Source organism: Pteropus alecto, unplaced genomic scaffold (assembly GCF_000325575.1).
Source record: "Pteropus alecto unplaced genomic scaffold, ASM32557v1 scaffold7, whole genome shotgun sequence".
NCBI classification, from domain to species: Eukaryota; Metazoa; Chordata; class Mammalia; order Chiroptera; family Pteropodidae; genus Pteropus; species Pteropus alecto.
Genome location: NW_006494614.1, coordinates 18,988,090 through 19,005,393, shown reverse-complemented (window position 1 = coordinate 19,005,393; position 17,304 = coordinate 18,988,090). Strand labels below are relative to the sequence as shown.

Sequence of the window (17,304 nt, the reverse complement as noted above, 5' to 3'; positions counted from 1 at the left end):
ACACTGAGAGTATTTAAAATTTTTGCCCTTTAAGTATAGGAAAGGTTTATGGTATTGATTTTTACGTTAATCATTTAATTTAAATCTACTTTCAAGAATTGGGATTTTCAACATCTCTGGTTTGATTAGTGGAAGTAAAATGCTTATATAAAAGTATGGGTTTTTTTTAAATTTAATTTTATTATTAGTTTAAGTATATAGTACATTTGTTAGACAATTATATAGTTTATAAACTGATCCCCCTAATTGCTCTTTCTCTCCTCTGGCTCTCCACCTAGCCGTTGCATTAGAAGTATGGGTTTTAACTGAGATGTTATGTTTAGAAATTCTTTATGGTTAGCACTACTTAATAAGTTGTGTTTTCTTATGTATTATTTTCATTAGGATCATATTTGTTAATTTTATTTTACCTTTCTTTGTCATAGTATTTAAACCGAGGCTGCACTAGATACTTTGCTAACAAAGAAACTGACAAACAAATTTTGCAGAACCGAAAAACTCCTGAGGTATGGTAGACTGTTTTTTAAAGTCTTTAATACAAAAAAATTATGCTGAAAGATAATACATATTTTTTTTATTTTGGAGCTCAAATAAGATTTTTGACTTTTAGGCTTGTACTTTAAAAAACTAAATACTCATCCAAATCTCTCTTAGAGTGTATGTAGTACTGTATTCCTATGTTTGTATCTACAGAAACTATAGGTTCTGGTTCTTCTTGGTCAGGCCTCAGCACACAACTACTTTCCTTTTGTTCTTTTTCCCAGCATGAGAGTGTTAAATTGTAAAAGAATTATCCTGCGCTAACATTTTTGAAACTTACTCTCATAGTACCCACTTGGGATTAAGTATAAAATATATCCTTTATAATTTATTGCCTACTTCAAGGCTGCAGTAAGCTTTGTAGTAGACACTAAATAGAATAAACATTCTTGTGAATTAATGCTTATATATTATTGTATTTTTCTTTACAACATCATAGTTCTGTAATATATTATGAAAAGTTTTATATATAGGTCTTACTGAATTATTACGTTTCTAAGGTTAGTTGTAATTATACCATTAAGTATTATTTTAAAAACATTAAATCCTTAACCTAAAAATCTGTAACAACCCTTATACATTTTAATATGCAGTGTTTAAGTAATAAGTGGTATTAAGTTGTATCTCCTCAAGGAGCTTACATTATGAAATACGAAGTCAGGATTAATTATATGGACTAGTTCATGTTGTCTTTATTAATTTTATTAAAAGATTTCTATTCAGTATTTAATTGAACAAGTTTTTATTATACTCAGTTTTTAATGCTCTTGAATTTGAGTCGGATGTTTTTGACTCCTTTCAAAACTTAGTGAGATGAATTAGTCTTTGTTACATTCGTAGAAAAAACAGGAAACAAATGAAAATCCCCATTATTTTGAATTCTGATCAGATCAGCCTACATTTAATCTTTGTTTAAGCTTACATTTTATTTATCATTTTAGATACAGATGTCTGAATTATGAATCACAAACTTTAGTTTGTTACATTCATGGTTGGAACTTTAAAAAGTAGCATTAATGTTTATTATAGTATCTGCCTTTGTTATGATAACCTATATTTTTATAAGGCATCATCAAAGTATAGACATTGTATTTTTTTTCACTAAGATAATGGGGACATTTATTTTCTAGTGGGATATTGTAGCTGTCATAAAGGGAAAAATATATACATATACATATTAATTGACCTTTTGGCATGGAATAAACTGAGTTAGGAAAGAAAACTGGATTTTACTTTTTAAAAAGTAACATATGCATTCTTAGTACTCGTCTAAGAAGAAAATGTGCCCTTTCTGATTCTAGCATCAGCATACTTTATTAAGAATCTCATTCATATTATTGAGTGTGTGTGTGTGTATATATATCTAAATGCATAATAGAGCAATGGATTAATATGTTTAAATTACTTTTTATGTTTTCTTTATCAGGAGGACGAGGTGATCATTTTGACTAATTAGAATCCTTTGCCTGGTTCCATTTGAGTGTTTTTAAGCTGTGTGTAATTTTTAGGAGAACGCAGTATTTTTAGTCTGCTATAACAGCAATGTGGTCATTAACATTTGATTAGAAACAGTTTTTAAATGAAGTGACCGTTCAGTTGCAAGACTAAAAATAATGCATGGTATGTTTCCTGTTAACTTTGGCTGCATGTGATTGTTTTCTTTGTTGCTTTGAAGAGTAAAATTAAATTTCTTTATCTAGACATTTTTCAGAAATTTCATACAAACATAATTAAACATTTTAAGGAATTTTGTGGAAAGGCAATTAAAACTTTAGCTAGGAAGCAATTGGCAACTGGGAGGGAAAGAAACCTCTTAGAGGCATCTTTGATGGACAATTTTCATGCAGTTACCTAACATTTAGTTTCATTTATTCATTCTGAAGTTCTGGAAAATCCGTAGTCCAGCCTTTCTGTGTCCAGTAACTTTTATTTTTCTCCTCTTGGTTTTTATAGGCCTGACTTTTCTTCTTTTCTGAGTTTGTTATAGGGTCTAACAAATGACTACTTTTGATGCAAGTTCTTTTAGGAGAGAAAGCAAATTTTCTCTTCATTTTTTCTGAAATGTTTTCAGTCATTGCATAAATTCTTAAAGTGCATAATACCTACTAATATGTTTTACCTCATATATATTTACACACAAAAAAAAGGTTTAAAAAATAATTCTCAGACCATGAAAACTGTTATTAGCCTGTCCACTATTTACTACTGTTGAATATTGGTGCAGTTGACGGCAGTTTATTCTAAATGTCAGACTTAAATTTTTAGTACAGTTTTTTACTTCAGTTCTTTTTGACTTATGGCTCATGTTGATTCATTTCAATCACTGATATTTCCTTATGTTTTACTCAATTTTTATTTTTCTGTAATATCCCAGCATTATAAGGCTTTACAGTTAAAATTTTAATTTGATTAGAAAATATCTGATTCCATTTTTTTCATCTCATTCTATTTTTGACTGAAATTTTTATTGAGATAATCGTAGATTCACATGCAGTCGAAAGAAATTATACAGAGATCCTGTGTACACTTTGCCCAGTAATTTTGGTTTTTGAATGTGTTAGAATGCTAAAGTTTTTCCCTAGACAATTTTATTTTTGCATGTTATATAGTGCAACAATAGACCTTGTGTAATTTTTTTTAGTATACTTAAATAATGTAAATGTGGTTAATTGATGTATTTTTATTTTGTAGCATCTTAAGGCAGGTTCCTTGAAAGACCCTCTGTTAGATGACCACGGAGATTTTATTAGAATGTGCACAGCCATGAAAAAGATTGGTTTGGATGATAATGAAAAGCTTGATCTGTTCCGGGTAGTTGCTGGTGTCCTGCATCTTGGAAATATTGATTTTGAGGAAGCCGGCAGCACTTCAGGTTTTTTTGCGGTTTATTTGTTTTGTTTTAAAGAGGAGTAAAATTATAAGTTCTGTCATTTCTTTATCATGGGTAAATTGCATCTATTTGTGTGCAGGTTTGTTAATACCCTGAAATTTCTAGACTATACCGTGTTACATGGTGAATTGTACAAATGAAGGATGCTGCATTATTAGTCATTATGAGCTCTGTTTTGAAGAAATTAGTGATACTGATGAGGAATAGACTCATTTATGAAGGACAAGCAACTGACTACCAGGGTCATATTTAGTTAAATTTTTCAGCTGACGTTATACTTTCCCAATAAGTGAACAGAATAATTCCGTATCATCTGTTAAAGTATTTTGACATTTTTCTTATTAATCGACTTAAACTTGGATCAGTTAATTAGGGCAGTTGAATACATTAAAGCCTATATATTTTATTACTGGAAAATGAGAATAGGATAAACTTTATGTAAATCGAAAAGAGCATTTAAGTGCCTGTATGAAAGTAATTTTCAACTCTAGTGTTTTGGTTTCTACATAAAGAGTAAGAATTTTTATATAATCATAAGTTTGATCCATGAATACAGGGATGGCAAACTATGGCCCATGCCTAAATCTGCCCAGCTGCCTGTTTTTGCAAAAATAATGTTAGAACACAGCTACACCCATTTACTTATGTCTTGTCTATTCCAGCTTTTGTGCTATTGTGGCAGAGCTGAGTAGTTGTGACAGAGACTGTAAGGCCTGACATTTTAGAGAAAAAGATTGTTGACTCCTGCATAAATATATTATTTAAAAATTTTACAGTGAGTTAAAAAAAAATTGAACACACCACTTAGTGTAGAAGTCAATAACATGAGCTTTAGTGTCAGATTCTAGAAGCTCTCTGAGCCTTGGTCTTTTTCATTTGTAAAACAATAAATAATCCATGAGAAGTGCTTTCGAAGTGTAGTATCTAGCAATAGTATGCACATAGGGAAGTAGAACAAGAGTAAAGAAAAAGAACATTTAAAAAATATGGCTGCTTTGTGTAAGACCTTTTATATATTATATTTCATCATAAACATAATTATCATCTAAACTTCATAAAGATAATGAAGTAGGGGATATTATCTCCATTTTACAGACGTGAAACGCATATAAGTTAAGTAAAATGGTTATTAATCAAGTTATAGATATGAAGGCTGGGTTTTACCAAAGTCTAACTAACTTGAGTACTTGTGATAATTGTCCCTCAGTGCCCCAGTCACTGAACCTTCCCGAGTATCCTCATCTGTGAATGAGCAGATTGAAATAGTCTTGATGACTTTCAGATCTAATGTCCTATGAGGCTGTGAGTTCAGTAACATCAGATGCAGCATAGCATGATGTTTAAGAGCACATGCTCCCTTTTTTGGCTCTCTGAGCAGCACTATGGTGGTCAGCAAGAACAAGTGCCTTACAAAAGGCGACCAAAAGGGAACCAAGAAGAGTAACTGACCCATTTCCTAAGGAAGATTGGTATGGTGTGAAAATACCAGTTATGTTCAATATAAGTAATATTGAGACTGCTCTTAGTCAAGAGAACTCAAGGAACCAAAATTGCATCTGATGGTCTCAAGGTAGTGTTTTTGAAGTGAGCCTAACTGATCTGCAGAATGATGACATTGCATTTAGGAAATTCAGGCTAATGACTGAAGATGTTCAGGACAAAAACTGATGTCTTTGTTAGAAAAGTCAAAATGCTGAAGAAGCCCCACTTTGAATTGGGGAAACTCATGGAGCTTCATGGTGAAGGTAGCAGTTCTGGAACAGCTAGAGGGGATGAGACGGGTGCTAAATTGAATGAGCTGATGGATATGAGCCCCCAATCCAAGAATCTGTTTAAAATTCAGACTTTTCATGGTGACAGAACCTATTGTTGGTTTGAGAAAAAAGAGCACGTGCTCTTAAGCCAGACTGTTCACCATGTGTTAACTGCCTGTGTGACCTTTGGCCAGGAATTTAACCTCTCCATGTCTGTTTCCTTGCCTGTAAACTGGAGATAACAACAGTCCCTATCATGTTATACAGAGCAATAAATGAATTAAATATTTGTAAAATTATGTGAATGCTTATGTCTAGCACATAGTAATCACCTTATTTTAATGAATAATTGTAAAATAAAAATAGAGTACTTCCAGTTTATAATTTAAAAATAAGCAAAATCAGGTATGTTCTCAGTGTGCATTAATTTTTTTTATTAGTTTTATTTTGAAAATTTGATGAATGTTAAAATATATTTCATTTGCTCTGTAGCATTGTTGTACCAAAGGAGCACGTGGGAGTTCAAAGTAACACAAAATAAGTTTAGAATATTTAATGCACACTTTGAAAGTGTTGTTAGAAGTGATAAAAGTGACATTTTCACACTTCATGTTATTACTCTGTGGTAGAACATGCAGATGTATACAAAGGACCATAAATGTAGCATGATTTACTTAGTTGAAAAGTGCTTAAATGGTCAGAAGGTACATAGCACATAATTACATCATCTTTTATTTTTCTTAAACTTCCTGATGTTGAAGGGAAAATGAGTAGAAAGCAGAGAAGGCTGGAATGAGGCAGTGAATCAAGAAAATGAATAAATTAGTTTATTTTTACTTTAATAGCTGAGATTTTATTATATTACTCTTCATCCTTCCTGTGATCCTTCCTGTAGATCCAGATGGTTTCTTTCTAATTAGAATTGATTTTTTATTTTCAATTGGAGAGGTCAATTTTGGCATGTTCTCACTATCTGAAAAAGCTCTATATATTTTTGCTTTCTTATGTTAGCCTTACATAATTCCTGGAAGTATGTAAGAAACTGCAGAATAGTAAAGGAGAAGTATTCAATGAATTAATGAATTATTGGTGGTCAATTTTTTTCAGTTATATAATTTTAGATAATGTTTGTGTGTGTAAACTAAAAATTAGTAGTAAGCTTATTTTCATGGAGTTAAAGGTTTAATAAATTTTCTAAGTATTCTCATTTTTTGTAACAGCTTTATTGAAATATAATTCATACCATACAGTTCACTCATTTAAAGTGTATAATTCAGTGTTTTTAGTATATTATGTGTCGTGCAGCCAGAAGCACAGTTTTATAACATTTAGATCATCACTCCAAAAAGAAACTCCATACCCGTCAGCAGTCACCTCACCCACTCCCTCACAAATCTCTCAGCTTTAGTTTTAACTAGTATTCTACTTTCTTTCTATAAATTTTTCTATTATCATATTTCATATAAACGGAATCATACAATATGTGATCTTTTGTGACTTTATTTTTGTGTCTTTATTTTTATTGCTGAATAATATTCTATTGTGTGGATATAGCACATTTTGTTTTATCCATTCATCATTTGATCAACATTTGGGTTGTTTCTACCTTTGGCTGTTATGAATAATGCTGCTGTACACATCTGTGTACAAATTTTTGTGCAGACATGTTTTTATTTCTCTTGGGTAAATGCCTAGTATTGGAACTATTGAGTCATATAGTAACTACGATTCACCTTTTGAGGAACTGTCAGACTGTTTTTCAGAGTAGCTGTACCATTTTACATCCTCATCAACAGTGTATAAAAGTTTTTGTTTCTCCACCAACACTGTCTTTTTTGTCTGTCAGAGTATAGCTATCCTAGTGGGTATGGAGTATTTACCTCACTGTGACTTTACAACAAGGATTATAAGCCATCATTATTAGTTTTCACTTGCAGGGCCATAAAAAATGAAACAGTGGCAGGTTAACATTGATGGGTTGAGTGATTTTGTCTCAGACTGAGCTTATTGAGGGTATGAGTATCAGACAAGGGTAGTGAAAAAGTGAGGTGAAATTAAAAGTCATAAATAAACCTTGTCTATTCCATAGTTTTATATAAGTGAAGTATACTTCTAAGAAATGAATCTTGACAGTCTGATTTACATAATGTTGATTAATTTCAAATTAAAATATACTTTCATTAGGTGGTTGTACTCTGAAGAATAAATCTAGTCAGTCATTGGAATATTGTGCTGAATTACTGGGTTTGGATCAAGATGATCTTCGTGTAAGTTTAACTACAAGAGTCATGCTAACAACAGCAGGGGGCACCAAAGGAACAGTTATAAAGTAAGTCCCTGAACTCATTGCTCTGCAAAAACTCTGCCTTGTGATTTCTAGAGGAAAAGTCTGGTTTTGAGAACACTGAGATTTAAAGTTGATCTTTATATATGATTCATTCTGTTCACTATAATGTTCTAAATCATATGCTCAGTAGATCAACATTCTGTGCATCTCGCAGCAGTAAATCATAAAAATTAATGCTTCTGTATCTCTTAAAGTTGTTGTTTAAAGATATATTGTGAAATTTATAAGATAAGAGGTTTACTTTTTTACAACAATGAGAATATGAGTTGATTATGTTAATCAATATTTGATTGTTTTACTTAACAATCTAAAAACATTTTTTCAGAACATTGTATATTTTGAGATATAATGTACTCTTAAAGGTGAGAGTCAGTGTTTTTAGTATATTTACAAGGTTGTACAATCATCACCATTAGTTTCAGAAGGCAATAGATCATTTTAATTTAAAAGTGATTTTTCTTGCAAATGGCATGTGCTAAAACTTCTGTTAGCAAATAGTGAAACTGGAAACAAAATTTGAAGCTTTGTTCAAATTAATGCCAGTTGCTTGAATTGCACATATTCTTATAATTTATATTGAGTTTTGATTGGATTTCCTTAATATCTTAAACATTTTTAATCTAAAAATTATTATATAAGTTGAATTTAGGCATTCTCTGTGCTTATAATTTTAAAATCAGAAAACTTGCTTGAAGTTTCTACAACCAGCCTGGAATGACTTGAGTAAAGTTTTTAACTAATGAACAAAGTTGTTGGTAATGTTAATCTGCATACATGCTCACCGCTCTCCTGGACATTCATTAGAGTTTCAAGGCTAATTGAAAGTCATGTAGTTTGATAAATATTGGAAACAAGGCTAAAATTATCATAGCATTTATTCCTAGTTCATTAATGTTGTAATGAAGAAATATCTGCTTCCTCTCTGTAAATAATACATTTTGTTCATTATTATTTGTGGCCAAACCACAATATTTATGAAAAAAATGGCCACTATTTTCATGGCATCCCTATTTCCTTATAGTTAAAATTCTGCTCATAACTATACTTGGAAGAACCATTATTCAGGAGTTATAATGTAAAGAAAGAGTTATTAGGAGTAAATAGAGTAAAATATTTTTAAAAACAGAAAATGAATCTTCTATTAAGTAGAACTCACTTTAGTGAAACACTCAGCAAATGGAATTTCCTCTTACCTTTAGGATTCTTCATTTATAGGAAATTATAAGTGACAAGAGAATAAGAGTCTAGGCAAGATTTTTAAAACCAGTAACCAAGAACTTCTAGATTGTGTCTGGGTCTATATGTATACTTTTGGCTCAACATCCTATGTTTTAGGAATTTTTGTTTTCAGTACTGGAAAATAAAATTGATATTCAGTCATTTCTCTGAGGCATTGTAAGATCTTCATTTGTGGGGAAATAGTCAGATCCTCTATCCCTTGCTAAAAGTAAGCCAGGCCGTGAGTTCCAGTGACATATTTCAGAAAAATTATCAACAAATTAAAACAAGAAAGATTAAAAAAAAACTTTTAGCCACTCAAGAAATTTGGTAGCTTTTATACTTTGGAAAATATTAGCAAGGCGTGCTTAGCCTGATTCATTGCTGAACTAATTCCAAGTTATTCTTTTTTTAATAATTTTTTTATTTTTTCAATTATAGTTGGTATACGATATTACATTAGTTTCAGGTATACAACATAGTGATAAGATATTTATATAATTTATGAAGTGATCACCCCAATAATTCTAGTATCCATCTGACACCATGCATAGTTATTACAGTATTATTGATTATATTCCTTATGCTATATTTTACATCCCCTTAACTATTTTGTAACTACCAATTTGTACTTCTTAATTCCTTCCCTTTTTTTACCCATCTTTCCAACCCCCCTGCCATCTGACAGCCCTCAGAATGTTCTATGAGTTTGTTTTTGGTTTGTTTGTTTATTTTGTTTAGATTCCATATGTAAGTGAAATTGTATGGCATTTGTCTTTCTCTGTCTGACTTACTTCACTCAGCACAGTACCCTCTAGGTCCATCCATGTTGTTGCAGATGGCAAGATTTCATTCTTTTTTTTTTGGCTGAGTAATATTCCATTGTATATATGTACCACCTTTTTTAATCCATTCATCTATTGATGAACACCCAGGTGGCCTCCATCTCTTGGCTGTTGTAAATAATGCTACAGTGAACATATGGATGCACATGGCCATTCAAAGTAATATTTAGGGTTTCTTCAGGTAAATAGCCAGAAGTGGGATTACTGGATCTTTCTTTGTCTCTTGTATAGCCTTTATTTAATGACTATTTTGTCTGGTGTAGGTATTGCTAACCTAGATTTTTTTTCACTTCCATTTTAATGAAATAGCTTTTTCCATCCCTTTACTTCAGTTTGTGTGTCTTTAGATCTGAAATGAGTCTTGTTTTCTTATCCATTCAGTCACCCTATGTGTTTTGATTGGAGCATTTAATCCATTCACATTTAAAGTAATTGTTGATAGATATGTAGTTATTGCCATCCTTATTTATATTTTTGATCTTTTTTTCCCCTTAAAGAAGTTCCTCTAACAGTTCTTGTAATATTGATTTACTTTGCTGTTGATGAACTCCTTTAGCTTTTTCTTGTCTGGGAAGCTCTTTATCTGTCATTCGATTCTAAATGATAGCCATGCTGTGTAAAATAATCTTGGTTGTAGGTCCTTGCTTTTCATCACTGAGTATTTCATGCCAATCCCTTCTGGCCTGTAAAGTTTCCATTGAAAAATCAGCTGACAGTGTTTTATGGGAGCTCCCTTGTAGGTAACTACTTGATTTTCTCTTGTTGCTTTTAAGATTCTCTTTTTGTCTTTAACCTTTGGCATTTTAATGATGATGTGTCTTTGTGTGGTCCTCTTTCGGTTCATCTTGTTTGGGACTCTCTGTGCTTCCTGGGCTTGTATGTCTGTTTCCTTCACCAGGTTAAGGAAGTTTTCCATCATATTCTTCAAACAGGTTTTCAATTCCTTGCTCTCTCGCTTTTCCTTCTGTTGCCCTATGATGCAAATGTTGGTACTCTTGATGTTGTCCCAGATGCCCCTTAAACTTGTCCCCATTTTTGGGTTTCTTTCTTCTTGTTGCTGTTCTCATTGGGTGATTTCTGCTACCTAATCTTCTAAATCGCTGATTCAGTCCTCTGTATAACCTACTGTTGATTCCCTCTAATATATTCTTCTTTTCAGTTGTTATGTTCTTCATTTCTGACTGGTTTTTGTTTTCTGTCTCTATGTTACAATTCTCATTGAGTTCATTTACTCTTCCCCTAAGTTCATTGAACATCCTTCTAATGAGTAATTTGAACTCTGCATCTGGTAGATTGCTTAGCATGTGTCCATTTTGTTTAGTTCCTTTTCTAGAGCTTTGTTCTGTTCTTTCATTTGAGACATGTTTTCTTTGTCTCCCCATTTTGGATGCCTCCCTGTGTTTCAATGTATTAGTTAGGGCTACTAAGTATCCTGGTCTTCGTAGAGTGGCCTTCCCTGGCCACCTGAGCCAGGTGCTCCAGGTGTGTCCTGTTTATGGGATGTGTACCCTCCTGTTGTAGTTGAGCCTTGGTTGTTGTTTTTTACATTAGTAGGAGGGATTGACCCTTGGGCTGATTGGTTGTGAGGACTGGCCATTGAGGGGCTGACCCTGTGGAGCAGGATTCACTTCAGCAGGGCTCTGAAACCTTCCCAGTCTGCCCGTTGGGTGTGTTGTCCACGGATGCAGTCCTGGGTGGTGCTCAAGCTCAAAGCAGGGCACCAGGCAGCAGGGCCTCCTGGGAGGGGCTCGACAGCAGGCCAAGTTCATCTGCAGCCTGTGCACTGCCTGGGGCCACCTGGCAAGAGTCACCAAGCAATCTGCAGATGGCCACCACCCATGCTGGGCTTAGAGGTACCTTGAGAGGTCAAGCTGAGAACTGAGTCTGGCTGCTGTTAGTGCTGGGCTTGGGGCTTCTCAGCAAGAAGTATTGGGTGTACCAAGGCCAGATGCTGATTGTTTGGGTTTTGTGAACCTTTCAGAGATTTTAGGAAAGTTTGTAACAAGAGCCAAGACAGGTCATTGGTATGGAAAAGCCTCTGGAGGTGACTTGGGTTGGCCTGCAAGTTGTGGGAGGAGGAGGGTTGAGTCTCAGGGAATCACTTGAGTGGGACAACCTGTGTCAACCAGGTTGATAGAGACTCAGATATGGGACAGGGGAAAGGTCAACAAAGGAACAATGATTCTGCCAGCACTTCTGTCTAGGGGAAAGCTGCTCCTCCAGCCCTTATCCTGAAGCCAGACAATTTAGTTCCTCCCATTTATCCCTGCTGCTTTTAGAGCAGCTGCCCCAGCACTGGAGCGCAGAGCAAGTGAGTCCGTCAGTGAGTAAGTCTGTGCACAGGCCCTTTAAGAGGAACGTTTGTGACTCCCTCAGCCCTCTCTCTCACTCAGCCACAATCTCTGTCTCACTCAGCCATAGTCTCCACTGGTTTTTACAGCCAGAGGTTGTGGGGACTTCTCTTCCTGGCCCTGAAACCGTAGGCTGGGGAACCTAGTGTGTGGCTGGGACCCCTCGCTTCTCCAGAGGTCCTTCGCAGCCAAGATGGCCCTCCTGATTCTCAACCACCACATGTGGTTGTGGGACCAGCCCATTTCATGCTTCTGCCTCTCCTAACATTCTTGAGGTGGTCTCTTATGTATGTCCCCAGTTGTAGGACTTCTGTCCAGCCAGACCTCTGATAACTCGCAATGATGGTTGTCCTGTAGTTTTAGTTGTAATTTTGATGTGATTCTAAGAGGAGGTGAGCACAGTGTCTACCTACTACACTATCTTGACTAAAAGTCTCTACATTATTTTTATTATTAAGAAAACTTCAGTGACGAAGACGTATAGTAGTGCCCTACAGTTGCTTGGTTCCTTAGAGGTATTTCTGGGGCCCAAGGAAAGGCTGGCAAAAGCACAAGTAGGTGGTCCTTAGGTGTCATTTCCCCCATTTTCTCTTTGTTTTGGAGCAGTTCTTTTCTATGTTTTATTATGGAGTATTCATGTAACATTAACTTTAGGAAAGGATTTCACTGTAGGCAATATAAATTGGAATTTTTAGAAGGGATTCAAGTATCAGTCTGGTCTGAGTGACTGTTACGGTCACTTCCAAATTATACATTCTTTTTTGGTATTCCCATGGTCCCCATGCTTACTTTTATGACTGCATTTAGTGCAGTGTTTGGAAATTCTCTTTTATGGCAGTCTCTCTTCATCAGACTGTAATTTTCTTGAGGACAGGGGTTGTGTATCTGTATCTGCAGTATTAAATACTGTTATATCATGTAGTTATTTTTATTAAATTGTACAGTTGGACAGCTCAGATTTTAAGATGTAAACATTTTTTTCCTAAACAATGTTAAACAAGTTACTGAACTTTTAGCTATCTTGAATTAAACACAATTTCTTTTGAATTTAAAGAAAGTCAAAAGATTATTCCTCTGAATAATTTTTTATACATTCAGCATATATAGCGAAGTGTAAATTAAGGTTAAAAAGAATTTTGAGCCTAAAATCCTTTACTCAATAATAGATTTCTCATCTAATTGTAGATAATTCCTTTAGTTCTTCTTTTATATTATTCTACTTAACCCCATTTGTCTGCCTATTCATAAATGACCTTTTGTAACTATTTTTTTCTTCGCAATAAATATACTTTGATCTTGGTTATCTGACATTATTTTCACGATTATTACTTTGAAGAATTTTTATTGATATAGCCTTGTTTTATAGGGTACCACTGAAAGTGGAGCAAGCAAACAACGCTCGTGATGCCTTGGCAAAGACTGTCTATAGCCATCTTTTTGATCATGTGGTAAACAGAGTAAATCAATGTTTTCCTTTTGAAACATCATCTTATTTTATTGGAGTTCTAGATATTGCAGGTTTTGGTAAGTATAGTTTTGTTTGTGAGTTCGTAATTAGTTGCTTGATATGTATATCTATTTTTGTTAGGATTTTAAAAAAATTTTATTATTAGTTTTAAGTATACAGTACATTGGTTAGACATATAGTTTATAAAACAATCTCCCTAATTGCTCTTTCTCTCCTCTGGCTCCCTACCTAGCCGTCACATTATTGCTAACTGCATTCCCTATTGATGTTTTTTCATTTAGTTTTTCACACATATTTAAAATTTAAAAAACTCTTTTTCATAATACCTTAGGATAAGACACTGGTCCACCTCAGGCCACACTCACGTAGATACCCACACTCAATTCAGACTGGGATAATTTAGACAGACCAGTTAACCTGATGTGCACAGCTTTGGGATGTGGAAGGTACCCAGAGAAAACCTATGCAGACATGGGGAAAATGTGCAAACTCCACATGAATAATGGTCATGGCTGGGAACTTAATTTTTTTTTTTTCCCATTAGTATAATAACAAAATAACATTATCTGAGAACCTGCTGTGGTTAGGAGATATCTCTATACTCTTAAATGAATAAGAGTACTAGTAATAAAGAGAATTAAGTTATTAAAACTATTGACTACAGTGTAGAGCTAGATACACGTTGACTTAGCATGTAAACTAAATTTATTACCATGTGTAAAAATTAATTATTAATGCTATTTTCAGTTAGTTTCCACCAAATAGATAAGATATCAGGATAAATATTTGAGAATATCTACAGAGCTGTGTAACTAGAATTGGAATGAGTCACCAACATCTGCGTGCTGCTTTGTCCTGAATAACTGTGTTGTAAAAATCTCTAAACGTGACCATTTTTTATTGGGCTTTTATCAGTGTGAGCATTCCTTCTGGCTGTGTATGAGTGGTATCTTCCTCTTTTGTAGTTTGTTTGCTTTTGCCAAGGAAAGGTCTGAGTGTTTACATTTTGAGAGGGGTAGAGTTTTATTTTAATGTGATATGTATTTTAAAACTTATAATAAATTATTACCTTTTGTTCAAAGGTAGAGAAACACTTATCACTGACTTAAGATATCACATCAATTTTAGCAACACACACACGCACACAGAATTATTTTAGAGCTGTAGGGATCTTAGAGATATTGTACTACAGTCCCTTAAATTTAGAAATGAGTTAGTATCCATAACATTTTTTATGACTAATTTTACAGATGATACAGAAAAAATCTAAAGTGCTTGTATTTTAAGTCATTTTCTTTAATTAGATTACTTTAATACCTGTGCCTAAAAAAATCGTTATAAGTTACTTACATATTATATCTTCTACTATATGACATTTATCTCATCTGACAAACACTTTTTTTTGTCAAGCAGGGTATTTTTAATAATTTTAATGCCTAACAAACTTTAAATCTTGAAATAAGAGCATCTGGAGAGTATAGAACAATTATGTCTATTTTTTACCTAACCTTCAATTAAGCATTGATACAATAAAATTTTATTTAAGATAAATTTATTAATATGAAGTTGATCTGATGATGACTCTTGATTCTGGTGTTATGTTTTCAGAATATTTTGAACATAACAGTTTTGAACAATTTTGCATCAACTATTGCAATGAAAAACTTCAACAGTTTTTTAATGAAAGGATTCTGAAAGAGGTAATTACCATTACAATTTCAATTTAAGAACTGCATTAAGCTATATTAAGTTTCAATGAACAGAGACACGCTGAAGTTACCCTGATTGATATAGGTTAATGTAAGGTGGCCCAGGGAATCAGACACCCAGCATAGGCCCTGGTGGCTTAGCCATTGCTCAGGTACATCAGAAGTATTAATGGTACAGCTTAGGAACCCAGTAAAAACTTTAATAGGCACCTCTTCAGAAGTTAACATCTATTGCTTCTACAAGCCTTGAAATTCTGCTTGTTTCTTTTTCTGTTTCTGTTTCTTTACTCCTGCCACTGCCACACAACTGTCTGCTCTCATCCCTGACCTTGGCATCTCTCACCCTTCCTCAGTGTCTCCCTGCTTCTGCCTACTCTGCTACCTTCTCACCATCTGTGTGTGTCAGGAAAGCCACCAATTAAGGAGATTCAATGGGGCCACTGGCCTAGAGTGCCCTTAGACAGTGCGTTCCCTGCCATGCTACCTCTTACACTGCCAGTCAGCTGTGAACAGTGTGCCTTTGGCCGGACACCAACTCTAGTCCAGTAAGGAACTTCCTGCCACAGCTTGTAGTAAATAACTATGGCCATTGCCAAGAGTCATAGTCCCAAGTCAAGGAAAGTTACTTTATAGTTGTTTAAATTATAGAGTGAGTAAATGTAACTTTGGATCAATTGATTTGTGATTAGGCTCACCCTTTTTCCTTTAGTCTTTGAATTCTTCAGTCAGTACTCTTGACTTCCTTCCTTTGAGCTATTTGAGATATGCTTTAATGAATGAAGGTAGTAGAGTTAAAGAGAACTCAGAAACAATCTAGTTCAGCCCCTTATTTTACAGTTGAAGAAGCTATTTCCCAGAGCAGTCCATTGACTTTGGCAGGTCGAACCTACCTTCCTGGCTGCTGGCCCACAATACTGTATTCTCGTGATATTAGCATTGCTGTTTTCTAAGTTCTCTTCTCCACTGGAAATATGAAACATTTTCTTTTCTATTCTTATCCCATTCTTCTTTTCCCACATTTTTATTATGTTTTTTGTCGTTATGGGTTTTCCAGCACCATTCCAGATTTTATACCTTTATTTATATACTATAGTTAAACCAATTCTGGCATAAATATGCAGGTAAAACAAGTACTTGTCAATTAAGAAAATTTATCTGAAAATGTTTTATCTAGCTGCATTAGGTCTTTCATTGATATGTGAAGTTTTACCTGTATGCTTCTCACTTAATATACTCTAATTCTTCCCTGTATCTGGACTTCCCTTCCATGCTTCTTTATTCACTGCAATCTATGGCTGCTTTCACACTGCGATGGCATAATTAATTGACTAGCTGTGACAGAGACAATATGGCCCACAGCTGAATATATTTACTATCTGGCCCTTTACAGAAATATTTTGTGGATTAAAATGGCTATAACACCGATCTCTGTCTTCGTGCATACCTGCTCTGCATATTTCAAGAAAAATGTGCTTATCTGCAGAAGGGAACATTTCCACATATGTAAATCATATGTTTTGTTGACCATTTAATTTTTTATTTCACATTGCTTTAGGGGCAGGGATTTTGCTTCCCTAATATTTCATAAAACTTCTCAGCCCCTGAACTCATTGGTATGAACTTTGTTCTCTGGCTAATCAGTAAATGTTATGATCATAAATGTCACTAAGCAATGAATCCGTTTTATAGCACATGGTATTTCCGTATCTTTGATGATGATTATTTCCTTTTAGGAACAAGAACTCTATCAAAAAGAAGGTTTAGGTGTTAATGAAGTACATTATGTGGATAATCAGGACTGTATAGGTATGTATTTTTTTTTTTTACTCCATTTTTGGGAAATCTGGGAAGTTATAGTGAATGCTTTTACTAGTAATTTTTCTGTGCTCTGTGATTGATATTACTGATTATGGGAACTTACTGAAACTGGTATTCGAGAGAAGTTTTACTCCTATAGTATTTTGAGGAAGTTATTTTTCAAACCAAGTCGCTAAATTCAGTGTTGAAATTTTTCCTAAAATTCCTTTTATGTACAGTGATGAGTATTTTCTTTCTTAAACAACTAACATGTGAATAATTGCTTAAGCAATAAAGGGATTTATTATCTCACATGAATAAGTCTTTAGCCAGGCTCCAGGTGATTTGACAGGGTTTGGCTCTGCCGTTTTGCTGATCTCTTGTT

General features: G+C 34.1%; 1 protein-coding gene across 5 annotated transcripts in view; it reads left to right on the top strand.

Moving 5' to 3' along the window:
* The window catches only part of MYO6 (myosin VI), a 139,385-nt gene that overhangs the window by 81,412 nt on the left and 40,669 nt on the right, over positions 1-17,304 (top strand). For all 5 annotated transcript variants that reach the window (XM_006926371.2, XM_015600455.1, XM_025042704.1 and 2 more), the window contains exons 10-15: positions 426-506; positions 3,232-3,412; positions 7,369-7,513; positions 13,312-13,469; positions 15,022-15,113; positions 16,856-16,928. In XM_006926371.2, the coding sequence (XP_006926433.1) occupies positions 426-506; positions 3,232-3,412; positions 7,369-7,513; positions 13,312-13,469; positions 15,022-15,113; positions 16,856-16,928 (730 nt within the window). The remainder of the gene's footprint in view (positions 1-425; positions 507-3,231; positions 3,413-7,368; positions 7,514-13,311; positions 13,470-15,021; positions 15,114-16,855; positions 16,929-17,304) is intronic.